Below are 25,007 nucleotides of genomic sequence, written 5' to 3' on the forward strand. Positions count from 1 at the left end.
GTTAATGTTAGCTGTTACACTTTATCTGCATTCTGGGGGAGAATGTATATAGAAAACAACAATGGCCCCAGTATGGAACCCTGAGGAACACCTTTGAACACATATTAGGAATTATGATGTATCATATATAGTAAAAAGGCTTTTTTGCTTATTTTTTAAAAATATGTTTTTCATGTGAAAGACAGTTATGTTAAAGGTTGTTTCATAAATGCATATTATTGAATTTGTGCTCATTCAAAGGTAGGCTAGGTAGGGGTAGGGGAGGCTCGCCTAGGGCACTTCATGTGCTAGGACCGCCACTGGTTAGGGCTAAGTGTTTGGTTCAGGTTTAGGAAGGGGAAACACATATTGACAGAGTCTCTGACAAAACTTTGAACTAACAGCTAACAGAAGTTATATTACGATGCGTTTAAGCTCTAATCAGTAAAAATGAGGATTGGTTGAAGGTAAATTATAACGTTACCATGATGTCTTCAAATGTAATCTTGTAAATTTTGTTTTTGTGTGACACTTGAATAAATCCAGCTGTTTAAAGGAGAATTGTGTTGATGTTTTCACAGCAATATAAAATGGGTATTAGAGTGGGAATTATGGTTGTACATATAATAAAGCCTTTTGTGAAAAAAGATGTTTCAGAAGATTGTATGATTGAAATTGTGCTCACTTTTTTTGTATTCCAAAATGAACAATGACAAGAAACATTGATACCGGATATCAACCTAGAATTTTTACAGTCTGTGCATCCCTAATATTAAAGCAGTCAGTTAGGGTGTTAATTTGTAAATACTTTCTGCCTCTCACTTTGTCACAGGAAGGAGCAAATATCAACAAATCTCTAACTACACTGGGAAAAGTCATCTCTGCTTTAGCTGAAGTGGTATGTAATATATCAGCATATGAAACATTAAAATACGTCACAAGTATAGAGGATAAACATGTTAATTTTACTGTCTTCTTCATTTTAGGACTCTATGTCAAACAAGGTAATCTATTTAACTTATTATTTTATATGTATTTTTTGTTTTTCTCAACCCAAACGCTAATGAATGAATTTTAATTGTTTGAATTCGATACACAGAATAAAAAGAAGAAAAAGGTGGAAAGCTTCATCCCCTACAGAGATTCAGTTTTGACCTGGCTGCTGAGAGAAAATTTAGGTATGAACACAAGATTTCTTTGCTTTTGCTGATCCATTTGTTCTCTCCAAACTGAGAATTAAGTGTTCATCTTCATCATGTCAGGGGGGAATTCTCGTACTGCGATGGTCGCTGCCCTGAGTCCAGCTGACATCAACTACGATGAGACCCTCAGCACACTCAGGTAGGGAACAGCCAACACATTTTCTGCTGCCTCCTCTTCCTCCCACACAGCTGCTGAATGTGGCTTTGAGGGATACTGATGCCAGTGAGACCCAAGTGTTGCGTAACACATGTTTTCCTCAGTGGCTTGCATCAGCTTCACACTTCAAACACCCTTCATGAGCCACAGCTTCGGTGCCGGGCTGCAGAATCCCGAGGATGTGTGATGTCAGGGGGGATTGTGAATGTGCCTTTTTGTCTCCCCCCGGCTCACCTGCTGTGTCACATGCTCAGTGATCTCTCCCTGACACCCACAGGTACGCAGACCGCGCCAAACAGATTCGCTGTAACGCTGTGATCAATGAGGATCCCAACAATCGACTAGTGCGCGAGCTGAAGGAGGAGGTGTCTCGTCTGAAAGACCTCCTCTACGCCCAGGGCCTGGGTGACATCATTGAGAGTAAGGGATCATTTATTGGATTTATGTGACCATTAGTGGGAGCGTATCCATGTTCCCAGGGTCCTCTGTTCCCCAGCTCAATATCTTCTTATTAAGAAGACCTTTTAAAGGGTTTTATGTTCGCAGCAATGTGTTTTTCTCAGGTCAAATGTTCATTTCATGTTAACTCTGGGTCAATATGTTGAAATCACTCACCCCAGTTTATAGCCTGCTGATGTTTTACTCCTTGAAATCGACACCCTCAATTTGTGGGCAAGACAATTTCCTTGATTTTAGACATGAATATCTCCACAGTTGTTGAACAGATTTTAACCATTCAAACTGTATTTCAAAAGTTCATATCTCTTCTGTTATAGTGTTATGTCTAGCATACACTAGAAGACTTTGACATATGTCTTTTGTCCTCTGACATATGTCTTTTGACATGGTATCAATTTCACATTTTAAAACTGAATTTTTAGATTAGATTTTGCAAAGACTGGGGATCCTGCAGAGTTGCTATTTGCAAGACTACAACTGCATTCCTTTTAAGATTATTTCCTATCCTGCTCCTGGTGGAAAATATTATGCCAAACTCCCCTTAAGAAATATCAACATATTTACAATTCCTTATGTGTCCGCAGAAACACATAAGGGGCCGCACACATGCTGTGTCTTCAACTGCCTGGAAAATGCAAGGTCAGGCGCTGGGTGCTCTTGTGTATTCCTTGAGCAAGCTATCAAGAGCGCGGTGGCAGATTGTGTCTGCACCGTATCATGGCCTATTTACATCAAATCCTTAGTGCAGAACTGATCTTCTTCCAGGAGCTGTTAATAAGTGTGTAGGCCTATTGTCCGTGGGACAGATGTAAAGCTCTGGCAGCCCTGCATCACAATGATCAACTTTTCCATATTTATCAGAGACTGACCTCTACAGAAGAGGGGAAAGATATCTCTTGGCTGTGATTGGTTATTCTTCATCACGTGACATGTGGTGTGCGCTGCTGCATTCCAAAAGTTGCACTCTGTTTATCTCATGGCGCAACAAAAAAAAAAATAGCGCCAGCCAGGGAACATGTGCGCACCTGCCACACGTCTACATCAAAGTCAATGAGTTTGAGGGTACTAAAAACGCGGGATGTGTACGGCCCCTAACTCTAAAAACACAAGATAAAAAGCGTCATATATTGACAGTATTCTTGTCAATTCTGCATCAGTTGTTTCATCCATAAAGATTAACTGTATTTGCATACAAACTTTATATTTTGGAATTTGTCACCTCAACTCTCTACCAGACTCAGTTGATTAGCTGTGCTATTTTAGTGGGAGAAGGCTGTGGGAATGATCCGTTTCAAAAATTGAGCTTTCTCACTAACATATATGCTGATTGGTGGATCAGACACTCACTGAATTAAACACTGACTTGTGTTTACTCAACAACTCCATCAATTTCTCCTTTTTTCCCCACATTCCAAAAGAAGTGAGACTTCATGTCTTGCACCTCTCCCAAGTCCCCTCCATGTTTAGCGGTTACCCAGTTTGCTGCTTCTTGGTGAAGAGTGCACCTCTCAGTTATTGACAGTGTTCAAGTCATTGAGCTTTGTTATTTGCATGAGCCAAAACTAAAAACTTCTGATAATATAAAACATTTTTGACTTTATTGGAGTGTCGAGACAAGAAAAAGGTCCACACCAACTATGGTAAAAATGTCGGCAACAGTTAAATTGCTTGAAAAGTTGTTAGATTTACATCAAGAGACACAGGACCCTGGGAACATAAGGATGATGCCCCTTTAGTGCTATCTGTACATCTAATTTAATTTCACATATTTGAAATGCTTTCAGATCCTTTTGTTAGCATGCACACTCTTCTCAAGGATACACTTGCCAGTCTCACCTCAGCCCACACAGCTCCCCTCACAAGCACTGCACTTTAATTCTCCTGTGCTCACAAACATTTCTTGTGCTGCTGAAGTGTGTTCAGGTAGAACACGAAGCAAATCAAGAGCCAGTGCAGGAAAATCAATGGGAAAGACGTGAATGGAGATGAACGGATACGGATTTAGACTGCTGTGAGGCCTGAAGTGTAGTTTACACACATGTTGTGCAAAACACAACAGGCAGCACTGGAAATAGTGTGGGCAGGGTTTCAGGCTTGACATGCTAGCTAACACTGGCATTTAACAGAAAAAAAGTGTTACAAACTGGAAGTGTGGAGTTTAAAATTGTGGGAAGAAGTGAACACTGTCTGCTTTTCATTGAAGGACAGAGGGGTTAATTATGGTCTACCTTTAAACAAAATGAAGATGTGTTTACATTTAAATGCATCTTCAACTTCATGAAATGTTTTTCAGCAAATAAGTGAATGTTTGAATCCATTTTATCTAAAGGTGTCACACTGTCTCTTTCTCTCTCTCTCTGTCACTCTTTTCTCTTCTCCCAGCATATCGAGCGTCTGCCCCTGACATAGAGGGTTTGAAATGTGTGTTTTCTGCCTCTTGCTTTTGCTCTTGTGGCAGCTTAGCATCACCGGTGCTCATTGTGACAGTAAATAGTAGCTTTTGTTGTGTTCTCTGCAGCACCACAATATCATAAAGAACTGATCAGAATGTTTTACGCGAGTTGCACTGAGTTAAAAGTAGGTAGTGTTAGAGGGACACTTCACTGCTTAAATGACCATTTGAATACCAATTACTCACCCTGTGTTACGCTGACTTTGTGAAGGAAACTCATAATAATCCAAGTCTCATTTATCCAGTCGTATGCTCAGTAGTTTCCAAGCAGACAGCCCTGTCTGACACGGAACTGAACCCAAAGTGAAACTTATCTATGCTCTCTTCAAGGCCAGACTCCACTGACAAAAACAGTGATTTTACCTCACTGAACACAGGAGCTGCTGGTCTACCACTGCTGCATTTATCAGTTAGTTTGTTTGTGGATTTTGTGGCTTTGGTGTTTTAAAGAGTTAGTTCAGATCAGTCCCTGAGGTCGTGCACCGGGCTTTGAATGTAAGTAAGACTTTTTACCCATAGATTTACATTGCAAATCAGTAGTTGCTTGACTACCGGGGGTTTAATCTACTTGGTCCAGTAACATTTGGAAAGTCTACATGAGCTGCACAATAAAATCTTTTTATCCTCATTCAAGTTAGTGGAGTGCTAAACCGGAAGTCAGAGTGCACCTGCTGTATTGGCCCAATGATGCAGAAGCAGTGCTAAGTAAGTTTTTTTTTTGGTGTCATACAACACTTAGCAACTCTCATAGGAATCATAAGTGCTATATCGTTGGCAACCGGACTGGACTGGCGTTTCTTGAAGACGTTTCACCCCCAATCAATTTGGGAAGAATGCCCTTCGACTGGTACGGGAATTCGAAAGCCTACATGTGACCCCAACAACTGTAAGGGTTCACACCCACACAGAGTAAACCTTGCAACTCCGTATCAGTCATTTATAACTGAAGACGCCTCTTGGATGAGAGGTGAAACATCTACAAGAAACGCAAGCAAGTCCAGTTGCCTACGATATAGCACTTATGATTACATGACCTGGATGACTGAGAATCATCACCGACATCTCATAGGATTGAATGGGACCCCGCCTCCAACACTGTATCCGGTTCGATTTTACATCCATGGTTGGTATTCACTGACGTCACACAATGAAACAAACAAGCTAACTGATGGAGGCAGCAGTGGACCAGCAGCTCCTGCGTTCAGTGTGGTAAAATTATTGTTTCTGTCAATGGAGTCTGGCTTTGAAGAGAACATTGATAAGTTTTCACTTTATGTCAGAAAGGGCTGCCTGTTTGGGAAGTTCTGACATTTGCTGTTGTTAAACATTAACCCCACTGACTTCAATTCATCAAGAATTTCAGTTTTTGGATTCTTCGTCCATTGTGGAGGCACGTGAGACAACGTTTTCTTCAGGAATGAAACATAACATGGAGTAAGTTACTGATAAACAAATGGTCATTTGGGGGATGAAGTATCCCTTTAATACAGCATTAACAGCATGCAGTCCAGTTGTGAGGGTGATTTACAAGCTTTGTCATTTTGGCTCTAATCTCCTGCTCCTTATGGGCTAAATGTGCCATGTCATGGTGCTGTAGAGATCTGTGTATGGCTTCGTGGCTGTGGCATGGGTGGGACATGGCTTAAAATTTCATGAAGCAAGAAAGCAGAGCAAAATAACACGGAAGATTATGGGCAGTAATGAGATATCTATGATTTCCCTGATGTAGAGACTGTAACTTCCTATTCCCCTGGCAGGGTCTGTCTGACTCTGCCGCCTCCTGTTGGCAGCCATAACAGTAAACATAAGACGATGCTGCAGCCTTCAGTCACAGAGGGAGTGTAATCACTTACATAATATTGGATCTTTGAGGTAGTCATCTCATTCTACGCCATAAATTTTTACTGTCTCTGTATAATACATGACTTCATTAACTGCACCGCAAAGGCAATATTATGTGATCCATCTTGGCGGGCAGCAGCCTGTCCAGATGGATGGGTGTGATACACTTTCCCAATTTATTACTCTGTGTTGCCATAGCAGCAGCTACAGGGTTGATATTCTTTATTTTGTAGGAACTGTCAAACAAGGTTGGGAGGCTATTTTAAAAACAATAGAAATAGGATAAGATGAGACTTTATTAATCCCACACTGGGGACATTCACACCTTACAGCAGCTCAGGAGTCAGAAGCAGAGAAAAAAGGAAAAAGGGATTGAGGGCTTAATAAGAATAAAATATGACAAAAATACAAATTAGATATCATAAAAATGAAATAATACAACATCTATATACACACCTTTTACTTATACAAATACTGTGTGTCCATAATTGATAGTTGCAGAGGATAATTGTCATACAAGTATTGTATTTTTACCATAAAAATATAGAAATACAGAAATATTATTGCACAGTAAGAGGTAAAATATTGCACAGAAGGAAATACTACAGTATACAGTAGTATATTATTACTTAGTGTAAATATAACAGACATTAATATACTATATATAATGTAGGACATTGTGTTATTGTATAGTGATAAAAGAATAATTACCCAGTGTAAGTATGTGTAACATGTATATAACAGATACAGTTAATATGCATATATTTCATAAATATTTCACAACACATATACACCATATGTGTATAATAATAATAATAATAATGTAGTAATATGTGTATATTAGGGGTGTAACCATTCACAAAATTCAGCTTTCAGTTGGATACGACACCTTGGTGTCACGGTCTGGTGCATTTTCTGATATAGCAAAAAATGTATAAATGCCAGACAAATATCCTTGATTTTTAACGTATTTGATTTATTAAAACTAACATCATAAAGACTGATCTTTCCTGACGTTGAACAATAATGCTTTACCTGAGTGACCCATCGTCTTAACAGCACATAAAACAAATAAAGGAAACAATTCTGTCTCTGAAACGCTAAAGAAATGTCCTTTTTTATGTTTTAAAACTAACATCATAATTTGGCCTTTTGTTTTTTTCGTTCATAGCAGGAATCACAGTCTGGGGGCTTGATTACATTAAGCATGTTAACAAAGCCTGCGTTTTCCTCGGCAGAGTCGGGTCTCATATCCGCGGCTATATAAATGTAATGTTAGCAATCTCCACGGTGATTTCTTTGGTTCTGTTGGAATCAGTTAGGAACACAGACTGTAAAGATAATGCACGTAGCTGCCATCACGTCAACCATTGGTTTGTAGGCTCCCATTTTGAAGCCTTTATTGCAGCATCATGGCTGTTGCCATCCTGTTTTTTTGGACCATATTTGGGCGAGAGGCTGGCGCTGTGGAGGAGCAAGGGGTGGATGTTACTGATCGTCAGACAACCTTTCACTCAAAGCAGCCTGGCCCTTATTTTGCATAACTTTAAGCCTTAATAAAATCTAAACAGATGAGTTCTAGAAAAATTCACCCCCCTGTTAGCAGTTAAGCATTGGCTTCATTTTTCAGCCCCAGACATTGCCGCTTGGTTAGGTTGTAGTGTGTGTGTTACTCCTTGTTTTCATCTAGTTCCAGCGAAAGACACTCAAGGATGCAGCGTACTGTTGTTTCTTTATCCACCACTCTCTCGCTATTGTCCTAATAATTCACACTGGAAAAAGTGGCACTGAATGCCTGGCTTGTAAGTTCTTGGAGAATTTTCTATTTTCAGTCTGGTAATGACATTACAGTCGTTACTATGGGAGTAGAATATTTTAGTTTTGGGTTGGGAGAGGCAGGCAGCATGGTGCCTGTTTCGTCCTGTGGACTGCCTTGTTGAGGGCAGTGGCACTGAGTATGTTATTTTAATGACAAATTAAGCTGTGTGTTTTATTTTCCAAATGTAATAGGATAGTTCAACGAATCGTACTGAACTGAAAGCCTTGTACCAAACAGTTCAATTTAAATGTGTGTTTTGTCACACCCCTAATATATATGTATATATAACAATTTAATAGTAAGAATAATATCTAGGCTTTAAATACGTATAATTATAAATGAATAGAATATATTACAACCTGAGGCAAAGAATCACTTCCAAGGCCAGTTGGTCTGCGAGGTGTCTTGGTTTTGACTTGTGTTCCTGTCTCTTTAGTGACAGTACTCAAACAAGGCAGGGAAAAAGTTGAACAAGGTTTATTGAGAATACAAAAAAGAACCAAAAACAGGCCAAGTTCTTTCAAAATTATATCTAATCCAGTCCACTACCAACTCAATGTCCTATTTCTGTATATCGTCATTATACACTTAAACACTGCATAATATGGTCAAATATTTATCATGATCCAAACCAACATCTTCATGTCGTCTTTATACACAATGTTGTCAACAATTTCCTTCCTGTCATGCGCACTAAACTGCCTTACAGCACCACACATAAAGTAAATATAAACATAACCTACTATACTATCAAAATAAAAAAAATGTTGTGCAAACTTACCTATACCTAAACCTATATGATATGTCATATCAATACAGACATCTTTACCAAATAAAGATATGTCCTTAAGTGGCTCTTACATCAGGTTTTGATTCAGAAATGAATGTCCAAAGTTTCAAGATTATTCAAACAAACTTGTGTTTGATTGTCTGCCAGAGAAATGGACTTCTACTTCCAGTGATTTTGTTTGACATTTCTAATTTTAGAGAAGCGCACCGAGCATTAGATGCATCTTGCTGCTTTTAGATAATAATCTTAATTGAGGGTTCTGGCTTCCCGATGTTCTCTGCAGGAAATATGACCCCATTACAAATGAGTCATTATGTCTCTGAACAAAGGGCTGCCTGCTGATGTATTTTATTTTCCATACATGATGACTCATGTTGTTTTTTGCCTGATTGGGAGTAAACAACAGAATGGCAGATGAACAATATAAATATATGGCATTTTTATATTTCTGAATGTTCCTGCATATGACGCTCTGCTTGAAGTTTTTAGCTGCATTTTCTTTAGTCATGGCTGGATGGCCTCCTTGTTGCACCCCTTAAGTTGGTCCTCTCTGCGCGTGGCTTCCTGCTGCTGCTGCCCTCGCTTGTGTACTAGTTCAAATTTCTCTCTGTGAGTTAGATTTGTTTCAAGCCACTTCTTTCTTCTTCTTCTTTTCTATTCTCCCTTTTCTTCTCTTCCTCATCTGTCTGCATTTCTCCATTTCTTTATTCCCTGTTATCGATTTCCCCCAACCCCACATCCTGTACACGCCCTGCGCCCCCTCCCACGCCGACAGACCTATCCGATTACAAGAACAATAACAATAAAGGCCAAGCTGTGAATCAAAGAGATGATCTCTCCACAGTGACCAATGCCATGACGGGGATGAGTCCCTCTCCGTCTCTCTCAGCCTTGTCCAGCCGTGCTGGATCCATCGCCAGTCTTCATGACCGCATCATGTTCAGCCCGGGCAGCGAAGAGGCCATCGAGAGGCTGAAGGTGAACACTGGATAATAAACTGCACAGTTCATCTGTAAACACACACTCTGCTTTCACTTTCAGTGAAAATGTACTGCACGTTCATACTGGATATTCTCAACAAACAATTTATTATTCTGTTTATCACTATTGCCTAACTTCCCCTGACTGGCCCATGTCTTCCTACTGAAGTCATAAATCTTTGACTGTTTCGGAGCATTTTATTCCTGCAGAAGAGAATCGATAATAGAGCGATGACATAAGGGGAGAGAGATGAGAAATGATCAGCAACAAAGGTCATTCTAAAACAATATCTGCTTCTCGAGGTCAAGGATGCTTCCATGGTAGAACAGGTCCTTTTAAGTTGAGTCCCACAGAGGCTCAACAAGACTTCTCCTTTGCATTGGGAGAACAAACAATGGAACAGTCTAGTGAGTGTGCAGGAGTGCATCATTAAAAAGGTCCAGCCTTAAATTCCCACACCACAGTTAAAAGGCAGTGGGAGACATTGATGTGGTTGTATCATATTTACATTACAATACTTACGTTAAATGCATATTGCCATTTTCAAAAGAAAAGCAAAGAACTGGTAATGAATCAGTGCCGTCGCCTTACGAAAGTCACAACTAGGGCTGCCCCGACTAAGAATTTTCCTAGTCGACCAATAGTCGTCATTTAGGGCCATTAGTCGACTAGTCGCCTGCATGTTTATGATATTAATCTAATTATTAAATGATATATTTTGGTTCAAGATCAAGAAATACAAAACCGTACTAATGAACCTTCATTAATATAGGCCTATATTTTATCTACATGTGTACATCACACACTGAGCGAGCCGCCTGTTAATGACGCTGTGAGCTAATGGGCATGTAGCTACTTCCATGTTTCAGATGATACGTCATGTTTGTAGTCGACCAATGAAGATGAGTTTACATATCACCTTGGGTTCGTCCTTCATCTTCTCAAAATGATCCCACACTTTGGATTTCCTGCCCGACATGTTATTAACTAGCCTGTGGAATAAACGCAGGTACCAGCCCTGGAAATTAACCTGACTCCTGTCTGACTGCTGAGTGTGGACACTTCCTGTGTCTGTCCTTTCAAATTAAATTCACACATGGTCCAGTCATATAGGTTTTGGTGTATTTTGACAAGGTGCAGCTCGTAATAGTAGACCAATGACATCTTGCTAATGACCTTTCTGGTCAAGTAACATTTGGTCGACTGTTCGGGGGCAGCGCTAGTCAAGACAAACTTTAGAATTAGTCCCTGTTGATCTAATATGAGAAAGACTCAGCATCTGGATTGCCAAATTTTACCCTCAAATTTGTTCAGAAACAGATTTTGGTGGACTAAAGAGTTGAAAGTCTACTAGCGTATTTTCCTTGTTTCCTAATAGTGGAACAGGACCGATGTATCGTCGACATATGAGTGTGGGTGCTTTGAGAGCGCTGAGGATACACAATCTCTGAAAATCCTCAGAATGAAGGACTCCATTTTTGTAGAACTCAAAGGATCTTAGACATCAGAATGATCATTTGGCAGGATTTGATAACGTAGCATCCTTGAAATGCAGCTGTTTAAGGATTCTTCCTTGACTTTAAGACGCACCTAGCTGCCTCTTTTATTTTTTAACAAACTCAAACAGCAGTAAACTGCGTTTGTTAAGGACTATTTTCAGTCCTGGATTTGGTGCTTTAATGAGTAGTTATTGCAGCAGAACCATGCACTATGTGTGGGACTGACTCAGAATAAACTACAGCGCCCACATTCATCTCAATTAAGGAGCTTGTCAGCCAGTGCAACAGTGTAGCTCACTGATATGTTTTTAATAGTAAAAATAGAGCTTGATGACACAGCGGAAAAAGATATATCAGGCTTTGGCTACAATAAACAATCTCATCAGTGGGATCAGTTCACAAGACCTGTCCTTAAAATGTATTAATGTTAATTACCACTGTCTTTTCAAAATCTCAGGAAACAGAGAAAATCATCGCTGAACTTAATGAGACTTGGGAAGAGAAACTTCGCCGAACAGAAGCCATTAGAATGGAAAGGTGAGATATACAATATCCCATTTTTATTTTTATTACTTAATTTTATTCTGTTATTAAAATCCTTCTTGAGAGTCTGGGCTAAAACAAATACATTGTGAAACACAGAGACAGCAGGTGTACAACAGAAACATGTTAAAAAAACAGGACGTGGAGTTTTGTTGTTAAAGATAATATACTATACTATCAATATACTAGCAGAATAAAAGATGTAACAGTTAGCCACAGCATTAAAGCACTGACAGGTGAAATGAAGAACACTGATCATTGTGTTACAATGAAATGTTGTGCTTGGAATTCTTTGGTCCCAGTATTCATGTTGATGCCTCTTGATGCGCACCATACACCCAAACATTGTTGCAGACCAAGTAAACCCCCCCTCATGGCAGCGGCATTCGCTGATGGCAGTGCCGCCCCTTCCCCAGCAGGACAGTGCACCTTGCAACGCCACAAAAACTGCTCAGGAATTGCCCAAGGAATGTGACAAATGGGCCTTTTCCACTGTTGCTTTTGACAATCCAAAGTCAGACCATGCCACACCGATTTGAATTTTCATTATCAGTTTAGATGCACTGAGCTGCGACGGAGATGGTCCTTCTCCAGAGTAGGTCCAAAAGCAGGGTCACCCGCCACCAGTGGGTAGTGGTGAAGTCTCACCAACCATAGCCAATCCCAGATGACAAAGCTTCTCCACCTCAAACAAGCTGTGTGTGTTGCGAGACGAGTTTAGTTTCTCCCCTGCCTCCTGTTTGTACTTTAGATATCCACTTTATTTTACTGTTTCATGTTCATTTTCAGTCATATTAGAAATTGTGTGAAGTTGCTGCTCGAAAACTCAATATTTCCTTCACAATAAAAGTTTTTACATAACAAAGTAACAAGGTGCTTTTATTGTGAAGCACTTAGCTGACAGCCCAAACCGAACCAAGCCAAGCCTATGACTGTCGAAAATGGGTTAAAGAGCTCAAGGCATCGACCTGGTCTCAAAAATTCCCCAGATCCCAATCTAATTGAACATCCATATGATGTCCCAAGTCTGATCCATGGTGGGACCTCCCTGGATCGGACTTGACAAAGCATGGACACAATACCTCTGTCTGCCACCAGGGCGTTGGTGGCATATCCTTTGCGTCCTTTGGGTTGCAAGGTGGGGTATGTCCCACAGATTCTCAATCGGATTGGTATTTGGAGGCCAGGTAGACACCTTGAGCATTCCCAGGCAGGTTTTGTATGGTGCATTGTCCTGCTGGGGGGGGGCACTGCTATCAATGGGTGTCGTTGCTCATTTGAGGGGAGTTTTACTTGGCCTACAAAGGTGTATGGGTGGGGGGAGTGCATCATGTGGCATCCACATGAATGCCAGGACCCAAGTTTGAAATTGCATTGTTACAAGATGATCACTGTAATTCATTTCACTTGTCAGGGGTTTGAATGTTGTGTCTGCTCGGTGTATTTTATAAGTATAATATAGTAAATAGTCCTGTTTTTATAGTTTATGAAATGATGTATTTTAAAATGACTCATATTTGTGCAGAGAAAAAAGCGCAAATCATGCACCACGTTACCACAGGTTGTAACTACCAGTGGAGCTTTAAGCAAAGAGAAACAATGGGCTCATTTATGCAGCAAAAAAAGAAGAGCTATCATATACAGTACAGGCCAAAAGTTTGGACACACCTTCTCATTCAATGCGTTTTCTTTATTTTCATGACTATTTACATTGTAGATTCTCACTGAAGGCATCAAAACTATGAATGAACACATGTGGAGTTATGTACTTAACAAAAAAGGTGAAATAACTGAAAACATGTTTTATATTCTAGTTTCTTCAAAATAGCCACCCTTTGCTCTGATTACTGCTTTGCACACTCTTGGCATTCTCTCCATGAGCTTCAAGAGGTAGTCACCTGAAATGGTTTCCACTTCACAGGTGTGCCTTATCAGGGTTAATTAGTGGAATTTCTTGCTTTATCAATGGGGTTGGGACCATCAGTTGTGTTGTGCAGAAGTCAGGTTAATACACAGCCGACAGCCCTATTGGACAACTGTTAAAATTCATATTATGGCAAGAATCAATCAGCTAACTAAAGAAAAACGAGTGGCCATCATTACTTTAAGAAATGAAGGTCAGTCAGTCCGGAAAATTGCAAAAACTTTAAATGTGTCCCCAAGTGGAGTCGCAAAAACCATCAAGCGCTACAACGAAACTGGCACACATGAGGACTGACCCAGGAAAGGAAGACCAAGAGTCACCTCTGCTTCTGAGGATAAGTTCATCCGAGTCACCAGCCTCAGAAATGGCAAGTTAACAGCAGCTCAGATCAGAGACCAGATGAATGCCACACAGAGTTCTAGCAGCAGACCCATCTCTAGAACAACTGTTAAGAGGAGACTGCCGAATCAGGCCTTCATGGTCAAATAGCTGCTAGGAAACCACTGCTAAGGAGAGGCAACAAGCAGAAGAGATTTGTTTGGGCCAAGAAACACAAGGAATGGACATTAGACCAGTGGAAATCTGTGCTTTGGTCTGATGAGTCCAAATTTGAGATCTTTGGTTCCAACCGCCGTGTCTTTGTGAGACGCAGAAAAGGTGAACGGATGGATTCCACATGCCTGGTTCCCACTGTGAAGCATGGAGGAGGAGGTGTGATGGTGTGGGGGTGTTTTGCTGGTGACACTGTTGGGGATTTATTCAAAATTGAAGGCACACTGAACCAGCATGGCTACCACAGCATCCTGCAGCGACATGCCATCCCATCCGGTTTGCGTTTAGTTGGACGATCATTTATTTTCAACAGGACAATGACCCCAAACACACCTCCAGGCTGTGTAAGGGCTATTTGACCAAGAAGGAGAGTGATGGAGTGCTGCGGCAGATGACCTGGCCTCCACAGTCACCGGACCTGAACCCAATCGAGATGGTTTGGGGTGAGCTGGACCGCAGAGTGAAGGCAAAGGGGCCAACAAGTGCTAAACACCTCTGGGAACTCCTTCAAGACTGTTGGAAAACCATTTCAGGTGACTACCTCTTGAAGCTCATGGAGAGAATGCCAAGAGTGTGCAAAGCAGTAATCAGAGCAAAGGGTGGCTATTTTGAAGAAACTAGAATATAAAACATGTTTTCAGTTATTTCACCTTTTTTGTTAAGTACATAACTCCACATGTGTTCATTCATAGTTTTGATGCCTTCAGTGAGAATCTACAATGTAAATAGTCATGAAAATAAAGAAAACGCATTGAATGAGAAGGTGTGTCCAAACTTTTGGCCTGTACTGTACATTTTATTAATGACTGGGGCATCTTGCCATAAAGATTAATCATGCAGCGTCTTGTTTTACCGAGTCTGACTTTCATCCACAGGGAGGCCCTGCTGGCAGAAATGGGCGTAGCAATGCGAGAAGATGGCGGAACAGTTGGCGTGTTCTCTCCCAAGAAGGTAAGAAAGTATGAGACATCTGCAAAACACCACTGTGATCTAATACTTAGCATTTAAATAATTCACTAAAATGCTTGTTTATTTACCCCAAAGCCGTCCGATAGCCCTAGAAAGCCCCAGCCTGTGTTTATCGACACAGTCGGGCTGTTTTCCCCCAACGAGGTTTGTAGCTGTGAAGTGTTTAAAGCTGCCTCCTTCTCTGAGTGTTCTGAGTCTCACTTCACCAGGAGCCTCGCCAAGGCAGATCAGTCGAGGGTTTTTCTCTTTCATTAAGTGTTATCTGAAATCTGCTTCATTACTCACTTCAAACACTCCCTCGCTGCGCTGAAGGCAGCAATGGGTGTAAACATGGGGGGAAAGATAATGGTAGTGCCCCCATTTCAGTGATTTATGGCTGTTTGCCTGCAGCCCCATAACATCAGACTGAGACTACATTAAACAGTCATGCTGTGAAGCTGTGGGGAGTGAATCTGACTGCATGGTCTTAAGCATTGTTTGATGTTTGTTACTGGGAGAGAACTGTTTTTCTGCTCTCTGGAGTGCAGTGTATGCATGTGTTATATTGTAACTAACATATGGGTAATGAAAGATTAATGTATATTGCTCACTGAATTTCTACAGTAAGTAAATTATTCCTTGTTCTGTGTCAGACGCCTCATCTGGTGAATCTCAACGAGGATCCTCTGATGTCTGAGTGCCTGCTGTACTACATTAAAGACGGGATCACCAGGTTAGATATTATAAGACACTTTACAATCTAATATTAAGGTAATATAAAGGTATAGAGGAATTTTCTTCCTTTCCTAAAGTGCAGATCTACTACATGTCTTAAAGGAATACTTCACCAGCAAAATATTATTTTTTCTATCAGTTGCTCACCCCTTGTTATGTTGAAGTTATGAATACAGCTTTGTTGTTCTTGCAGTCCTCCACATTGAGCGAAGAATCCAAAATACTGACTACATTCACATAAAGAAAATATTCTGGTTTTGGCCTTACTCCTGCTCACATACAGCCATGCATACTCCAGTTAACGTGCCCTCACCTGCAGTTTATCGCATTAAAATAGGGAAAAGAACGGCTGTTGCCTGTGTCAGGATTTTTTCAAAGTTTTCCTCCAATGGCAACCACAGCCTCCCTCTTTCATTTCCTTAACTGTCATCTTGACATGGCCAGTGTTGTGATATTGATTGAGAATTGAGGCACATCCTGACTGTGCTGTATACATGTCAATAAGAATGCTTCTAAAGCGCCAATGATTCGCGACGAGACAAAACCATTGTAGAACATTTCACCGTCTCATCTAGATGCATTGGTGTGTACCGGCAGGTTTTTAGAACGTTGCAGAACGGCGCATTGCAAGAAGTCAAGAAGTTGCCTGTTTCAACTTGTCTCTTTGCGAATCTTTGGTCTGAACTGGGCTTAAAAGCCAAATAATATCGGCATATCCCACATGTCCTAATTGGTAAATGGTGCATTAGACTAATGCCTTATTCGGAAGATCCAAATGGAATATGCTGTGAACATGACCCGTATCACCCGTTACACTTTTTATTGGAATATAATTCCTTCTTAACCACTTTAAAACAGTAGTTGCCAGTTTCTTGGTGTAACTTGCTGTGTAGGCTGCTGTGTTAGAGCAGCAAAGAGTTGATTTAAACTCATGTTTTATGGTGTAAAACTACTTCAAAGTATCTGGGTCTATGATGGGTGCATAGACTTGTGTATTCGCAGATGCCCCATCCAGCATTTCAGCCAGTATTGGAGGCTCTTCCGATACTGGTATTGGTATCGGAGCAACTCTAGTACATGTAAACGTACCTAATCTTGATGAATTTTAGCCATAGGCATCCGCATTATATCCATTTGTGTGCGCAGTACGCCCCAAATGTATATTTTTTCGCAAAGACCCGGGCAGACACACGTTTAAATTTAATGGTCAACTAATGCTCAATGGAGAGTCTAAACATATCTTTTTTTTGTGGGTGAACTATCCCTTCATGAATGTTCAGTTGACGTATAAAATCAGTACTTTTTCTATTTCTGTTTTCTCTGTCATCATAGTGTCACTTTTTCTTCTACAGGGTAGGTCGTGTTGACGCCAGCAGCCGTCAGGACATCGTCCTCAGCGGCCACTTCATCAAGGACGAGCATTGCACCTTCACCAGTTCTACTGGTGCAACAGGAGAAAGTGAGCCATCTTTATCTTCTTCTCCAGGCTTGTAGTAGTGGAAGTTAAATACTGACAGACAGGAAGTGAAGTCTCATGTTGCCCTCTCTGTTCCTAAGTAGCAGTTGTGCTGGAGCCCTGTGAAGGAGCTGAGACTTATGTCAACGGGAAGAGAGTGACAGAGCCCACTGTCCTCAAATCAGGTCAGTAAGCTCCCCTGCTCTGTGTTCATGGTGACTACAGTAGAAACAACATGTATACGCTGTTCAAATGCACTTTGACTTCTTATTCCCGCAAAGGAAACCGCATCATCCTGGGGAAGAGCCATGTGTTCCGGTTCAACCACCCTGTGCAGGCCCGGGCAGAGAGGGAGAGGACCCCGTGTGCTGAAACCCCTGCTGAGCCCGTTGACTGGGCCTTCGCCCAGAGGGAGCTGCTGGACAAACAGGGCATCGACATGAAACAGGAAATGGAGCAGAGGTACTTTGGGGAAACAGTAAACCATTCAACTTTGTCAACAAAGGCTGTGTAGGTGGCAGAGTCTCACCACCATATTATAGACAGGGATAACAGAAGAGGAATACTGCTGGTAGCTGAAAGCGTCATAGCTGCCACGTTAAACTTTGCGACACTGCTACAAAAGCCAAAGTAGTATTTCCTTTCATCACGTCTATCAAACCCATCTTGTTCACCTGCGTTTGTGTCTTCAGGCTGCAGGAGTTGGAGGACCAGTATCGCAAAGAAAGAGAGGAGGCTAACAACCTTCTGGAGCAGCAGAGACTGGTACAGTACCGAGCAGATTTGTGTGCTGTTGACATGAATCATTAAAGGCACAGGAGGCTAGATCTGCAGTAGTCTTATATTGAATACCTCTAGGTATATATATACATGTGTATTTGCACCTCTTCTCCTCCCTCCTGTCATAGTCGTTTTTAAGGGGAACAGTGGCAGATAGCAGGTCAACGGTTTACGCCACATGGAAGTGGTACGTCATCTGAAAGCTGGAAGCCTGATGATTAATTTGAGATGCAGTTTAGCACTGTGTGTCAAGTTTTTCTAGTCTTAAATCTGTTGTAAACTTTGTGTTTTGGTTAGGCCCTTTTAGGACACTTTTTTACAAGTATATGATGGGCATTCCTGTGCTCCTTTATGCCTAATAAGTTGTTGCAGCAATTTTTGGGCTGGTATCATCTGTTACAGATTTGCTGCTACATTTCAGCATTTTTTTTACCACTTGAGAATTGATAATTTGGAGATTTCTGGAAGAATTGCATTTTTCAGCGATTGGATGGCAAGCCCCTCTGTTCTGGAAAAAAACTGAGCAACCCCCAATTTTTTTAAATACCTATGAAAGCCAAACATCCTCTGAATGCTCCAGGTCTCTAGTTTGTGGCTGTGACGTTTCATGTGGCTGTGATTATCCTAGAGGTCACTACAGGTCATTTTATACAGTGATGTCTTTAGACAAATTGTCTCATGACAGTGAAATGGCTACTAAGTGGGCCAGCGTCATCTCACATGAATAAATTGAATTAATTGAATCCACAAGAGTCTCATCTTTAGAGTCATAGCCAATTTATGCAAGACTTTTTAGGGACCCTAGTGTGGAGGAATATTGGATTACAACAGGCAAAAAGTAACACATTTGTACTGCATGTAATGGCAATGGTGGAAACTATTGTCTAGGTACCATGTCTGAAGGGTACTTTTGGTTCCAGAGGTACCATACTGAAAGTGTTTGGGGGAAATGGGGCTTCAGTGGCTTGTGTTGACATGGGTCTTCATTAATTCATCGTGTAGGATTATGAGAGCAAGCTGGAGGCTCTTCAGAAGCAAGTGGACCGTTACTACCCAGATGCCCCTGAAGAAGAGGAGGAGCCAGAGGAGGAAGGTAGTGCAAATTATTGGAAACATATTAATATCTATATTGTTCGAAGCATATCCTCACTGAGTGATGATGTGTGATCCTTTCTGCCCACAGTGCAATGGACAGAGAGGGAAAGAGAGCTGGCTGTGTGGAGTTCCCGTAAGTGGCGGTGCTACCAGTTCACCTCTCTCCGTGACCTGTTGTGGGGGAACGCCATCTTCCTGAAGGAGGCCAATGCCATTAGCGTGGAACTGAAGAAGAAGGTCCGACATGTTGTCATTTTAACATATACCCGCAGACTGATGTTAAAGTATGGCTCTCTGATCATACCATTTCTTTTTCTGCAGGTCCAGTTCCAGTTTGTGCTGCTCACAGACACGCTCTACTCTCCCCTGCCTCCAGACATGTTGCCCCCAGAGGCAACTAAGGACAGAGAGAAGCGACACTTCCCACGCACCATTGTGGCTGTGGAGGTGCAGGATCAGAAAAATGGAGCCACCCACTATTGGACATTAGAGAAACTAAGGTCAGTAACTTAGCAAGTCTTTACACTACAATGTTTATAAAAGGTTTAAGAACAACATATATGCTTATATGCTGTCACACAATATAATAATAAAGAGTAGAAACAAAAAAAAACTTTAAAAAGTCATTATAAGGGATACATTTCTGCTTGCAGGCAGCGGCTCGATCTGATGAGAGAGATGTACGATCGTGCTGCCGATGTGCCCAACAACACCACTGAAGACGGTGAGAATGTGATGACCGGAGGAGACCCTTTTTACGACCGCTTCCCCTGGTTCCGTCTGGTCGGCAGGTAAATGCTGCACACCACTGGCCCTGTAGAGTGTAGCAACAGGACAGGATGGCATTCACACTGAACTCATGCAAAGGTCAACAGCAGTGAGCAAACAGAAGCCCAGTGTTAGTCATTCACTTCAGGATAATGGAAGGCTGTTGGCTGTTATTACCACATATTGTGCATGTGGTCAGCTGATGGACAGATAATGACTGAGACACCAGGATGAGAGTAGTCTGCAGCCCACTTCATTACATTGTCTCTGTTGTTACACACTGAAGTCTGGTGTTCTCAGTCTGTGCTCTGAGTGCATTACTGTCATCAAATATCTTCTTACAGGGATTCATTTATTCAAACAGGTGATCACAAATGTGCACCAACAGCTTTTAAATGTATTAACTGAACATATTTTCTACAATAAACTGGTGCTCTATCTTATGGAGGATGAGAAATGACACACGTATCAATAAATAAATAAATGTTTAGATAAATACTGACCAAAAAAAAATAAATAAATACTGGAAAAATAAATAAATAAATACAAGGAAAAAATGGTGAAAATTGAAATAAATGTATAAAAAATACAAATTTATGAATACAGGCATAATTAAATAAATACGGAAAAATAATGTGTAAGAAAATACAGGAATAAATAAGTAAATAAATCAGAAAATAATAAATGAATGTGTGAGTAAATACAGGAATAAATAAACAGATAAGTCAGGAAGTAAATAAAAGAATAAATGAATAAGTGAGTAAATATATAAATAAATAAATTGGTAAATAAATAAAATAATTAATAAATGCTGAAATACTTACAAAAATAAATAAATGCATACATAAAAAAATAATTGTTAAAATAAATATGGAAATAAATAAATAAATGCATAAATAAAAGAATAATTGTTAAAATGAATATGGAAATAAATAAATAAGTAAATGCATAAATAAACTGCATAAATAAAAGAACAAATGTTAAAATTAATATGGAAATAAAGAGATAGATGCATATATAAATAAAAGTTGATAATTAAACAGGACATGTATGAATAACCTAAATTTATGTTTACATTTTTGTAAAGCTAGATTTATTTATTTGTGTATTTCTATTGATATGTTAATTAGTTATGCATTTATTTATTTACATATTTCTATAACATTTATTTATTCTTTTGTTTCTGTATTTATTTATACAATAATACATTTATTAATTGATATTGAAGTCATTATTCATCCTCCATAATCTTCTCTGAACTGATTTGACTCAGTACATTGACAGTTTCCTACTTTATATTTTCTGTGCTTCAATAATGAATGACGCTCGTTGTGTTTCTGGCAGCCAGTGTGAATATATTTCTCCTGAACATGGGCTCTTAGCTGTAACACAAAAGAACCAATTGAAATGATCAGTACATGCTAGTTGTTGCCTGGCTCGTTTTCTTAAATGGGGGGAAAAAATCATCTGAGGAACATTTGAGATTGACATTTCTTCAGTCCTCCTACTCAAAGCCTGCTCTTTCTTTCTCTCCCACTCTGGCACACAGCCTCCCAATCTCCCTGCCAAGCTCTGTCTCTCTTGCACACAGTCACACGGCCCCATTACATAATATGCAGCACCGAGCCTTTAATGTCATTTAGCTCCTGCAAGACAATCAAAAATGGTTCAGCAGTAATCTGAAAAATGTCCCCCCTGAAATATGTTGTTTGTCAGCTCGTTTTCTGTCTCTGTTGCTCACTCAATAAGTGAGTAATGCTGGCATATGTGGCCAGAGGCACCACATCTAATGAAATTTAGTTCCCCAGATAAATGATATATCAACAATCAACTGAAGTTGGATGTAGCAGTTTTTATTTTTTGGAGTGTGTACTTTGTGTACCAGTAGAGATAGCTTCAGTACACTGGTGGTGGAGGGATCCTGATTTTACTGTTGGATAACCTCACAAATGTCCACAGGGAATTATTGTTATACTGTATTTAAATGCTACTTATATGAATTTAGTCTTTTATAGATCAGTTTTTAATTCTAGAAGCCAGGTTAAATTGGATAGTTTGAAGTAAATATTAATGATGCGTCTTCGTTGATCCTCAGGGAGACGAGAAAACGGATTAAAAAAAACAATTTTAAGAAATAAATATAAGTTAAATTAGATAAAATATATATATATAATCTGTTAAAAAAAAAAAGAGAGAGAGAGGTGACTATACACACAATATTCAGAAATCCAGTTGTCAACTCTGGCAGCCATGATGTGTGTATTATCTATTTTTATAGTTATAAATATGAATAATAAAATGATATTCTATTTATTAAAATATATAAAAAATATGTGGTTTTATATATAACATATATATATTTAATTTACAGCAGATACAAGCAGAAGTTATAAATAAATGGAAAAAAGTAAATGAATAACCTCCCACTATCTATCAGTGACAGATGTTGGCTGATCAGGGGTTTGAATGAACACATGAACACACTCAACCTTTGCTGAACCACATCTGGCTCCTGTGATACCTTGAAGTGACTGGCCTTTGGGGAAACTAATCTTTTTTTCTACAGGGTGTCAATAATCATCTTCACGGTTTGGTACACTTAAAGGCTAACTTTGGTATTTTTCAACTTGGACCCTATTTTCCCATGGTTTTATATCTATGGACACATTCACACTGGTGCTATTTGGTCCACTTTAAACGAACCCTGGTCCGCTTCCACGGATAGTTCGGTTCGTTTGGAGTGGTGTGAACGCTCATTTGAGCTCTGGTGTGGACCAAACAAGTGAACCCTGGTCCGCTTGAAAACTGGGGGTCTCGGTTCACTTGCAAGTGAATCATTGTGCGGTTCGCTTACAGTGTTTTTGTGGTGACCAAGCCGGCTGACGGGGATGGATTTCTGTTTTCTGTCCTGGCCAATCAATGAGCTGGGTTTACTTCTTGGTCGTTTCGGGAAATACCGCCCCCAAATGAGCAGCTGTTGTAACTGCGTGATGTTGTCCAGGCAGTTTGGTGCGGTTTAAAAAGTGCAGTGTGAAAGTGAACCGAACCAAATGAAGGTGTGAAATTTTTCGGCATTCCCCGCCCAATCGAACCGAGTACCCCAGACTCTCCTGGTGTGAATGCACCCTAAGTGACTCATGGGAAATTGTTACAGTATGTGTTCACTCCTGGCATCTTTGCACCGTCACTTTACGTCCACTAAAAGTGTTTGCTTTTGCTACTGACAGGCTCCGATTGTTATTTTTAGTGTCTGGCAACATTATGGAAAAGATCCCGACAGAGATAGACCTTTTTGGTAAGGAGAAGGATCCTTTTCGCTTGACCAGAAACAGCTCCGAAATCGCTATCGCCCAACCAACCAGACTGATTTTAGCATGAATAGTGCTAGTATATTTTCACATCTAACTTGGTGAATTAAATGTTCTTTTCAACCAAACCAGAGTTTGTGATTGTTGGAACAGTGGAAAGAGGAACCAAGACAGCTTTTGTGAGTTTATTTAGTTTCTGTTGACTTTGAAGGAAACGTGCTTTACGATGATAAAATTTCCGTTTTTTTTAATGGAGTCTGGTGCGTTTGGCAATAGCAATTACAGGGCTGTCTCAGAAACAAAAAGGATCTAACTTAACAAAAAGGTCTCTCTGTAGGGACCTTATCTATAATGTTCTCAGACACTTGGGCAGCTGTGGCTAATCCACTAATCGGAAGTTCGGCGGTTCAATCCCCAGCTCCTCCAGTCTGCATGTTGAAGTACCGAACCCTTAATTGCTCCCGATGGCTGTTCCATCGCTGTGTGAGTGCATGAGTAGCAGATGGTACCTTGTACGGTAGCTTCGGCCACCAGTGTGTGAATGTGTGTGTGAATGGGTGAATGTGACATGTAGTGTGAAAGCACTTTAAGTGGTTGGAAGACTAGAAAGGCGCTCTACAAGTGCAGTCCATTTACTAAGAATAATATTCTGAGCTTGTCAGTGGCAAAAACACTTTCAGTGGACGTACATTGACGGTTTGAACATGTCCCGACTGGTTACAGTGCAGCCGCTCTCACTCAATACTGGACTGCTTTCAAAAGTTACTGTACAAAAACGTGGGAAAACAGGGTCCAGGTTGTTAAAATACCACAGTTACCCTTTGAGTACTGTACATGCACTCTCAGCAAAGGCGATAAAACACTTGTCTCACACTCTCTGTGTCTTCACTGTACACACTAAACGGTCAGTGAAAGCTTTGGCTGAAAGGGAGGAAGGTTTTCTCCTGTGGTCCGGACCATATGGTGCTCTACTGCCCCTCTTGTTTGAACAAGTGTGTGCTTTCTATCTAACTGTTCTAACCTAGTTCCCATGTCTCTGGCTGCACCAGAAACCCCATTTTCAACACATGCATGAGCGAGCGCATGAGTGACCCCACCCCATCCCCGACCCTCTCCAACTCTGAAATTACTGAGCTGGCTGACCCGCAGCTGGAGGGTCGAGGGGAGGAGGAGGAGTTGGAGGAGTTGGATGACCTGGACGATGATATCTTTTTGGACGACCCGTGCTCGGAGCTCGGGGGAGAGGATGATGATGATGATGATGATGATGATGATGATGATGATGATGAGGGAGAGCTCTGCCGAGGCTCCAGCGAAGGCCAGGATCCCTTTTACGACCGCTCACCATTATTCAGTGTAGTGGGAAGGTTGGTGAGGTTTCGGGAGCATGCTGGTGGAGGAAACTAGCTCTTTCACGCTGAGACACAGGGTCTGTTTCCCTCGACAGACATCAGCACAGATGAAACTGCATTTTTGAAAATACAGAACACAACACAGATACAGTACAAGAGTGCTCTCACAAAGTCCTCAAAGCCCTGTGTGCATCAGTACATGCACGAAATTGAGGTTTCTGCAACCATATGAGTGTCGAGAGTGTCTTTTAGGTTTACAAAGAGACATCATTGTACTGTCCAGCTGGGACAAGTAAGCTTTTGTTGTAACATAATAATCTTAATATTGGGGTACTTTAGATAGATAGCTTCAGCGGAGATTTGAAA

The 25,007-nt window shown here is 40.7% G+C and overlaps 1 protein-coding gene across 20 annotated transcripts in view; it reads left to right on the forward strand.

The window, feature by feature from the left end:
- Positions 1-25,007, forward strand: part of kif1aa (kinesin family member 1Aa) — an 83,163-nt gene that overhangs the window by 25,843 nt on the left and 32,313 nt on the right. For 8 of the 20 annotated variants that reach the window (XM_049586986.1, XM_049586987.1, XM_049586988.1 and 5 more), the window contains exons 9-27: positions 812-877; positions 966-983; positions 1,079-1,157; positions 1,242-1,320; positions 1,616-1,758; positions 4,180-4,218; positions 9,476-9,678; positions 11,638-11,717; positions 15,075-15,150; positions 15,801-15,880; positions 17,235-17,341; positions 17,440-17,523; positions 17,620-17,800; positions 18,031-18,103; positions 19,121-19,211; positions 19,302-19,450; positions 19,535-19,713; positions 19,867-20,004; positions 24,339-24,656. In XM_049586986.1, the coding sequence (XP_049442943.1) occupies positions 812-877; positions 966-983; positions 1,079-1,157; positions 1,242-1,320; positions 1,616-1,758; positions 4,180-4,218; positions 9,476-9,678; positions 11,638-11,717; positions 15,075-15,150; positions 15,801-15,880; positions 17,235-17,341; positions 17,440-17,523; positions 17,620-17,800; positions 18,031-18,103; positions 19,121-19,211; positions 19,302-19,450; positions 19,535-19,713; positions 19,867-20,004; positions 24,339-24,656 (2,183 nt within the window). The remainder of the gene's footprint in view (positions 1-811; positions 878-965; positions 984-1,078; positions 1,158-1,241; positions 1,321-1,615; positions 1,759-4,179; positions 4,219-9,475; positions 9,679-11,637; positions 11,718-15,074; positions 15,151-15,800; positions 15,881-17,234; positions 17,342-17,439; positions 17,524-17,619; positions 17,801-18,030; positions 18,104-19,120; positions 19,212-19,301; positions 19,451-19,534; positions 19,714-19,866; positions 20,005-24,338; positions 24,657-25,007) is intronic. The other 12 variants (XM_049586996.1, XM_049587004.1, XM_049586997.1 and 9 more) reach the window with 7 other exon arrangements.

The sequence above is a fragment of the Epinephelus fuscoguttatus genome, linkage group LG10 (genome assembly GCF_011397635.1).
Source record: "Epinephelus fuscoguttatus linkage group LG10, E.fuscoguttatus.final_Chr_v1".
NCBI lineage: Eukaryota > Metazoa > Chordata > Actinopteri > Perciformes > Serranidae > Epinephelus > Epinephelus fuscoguttatus.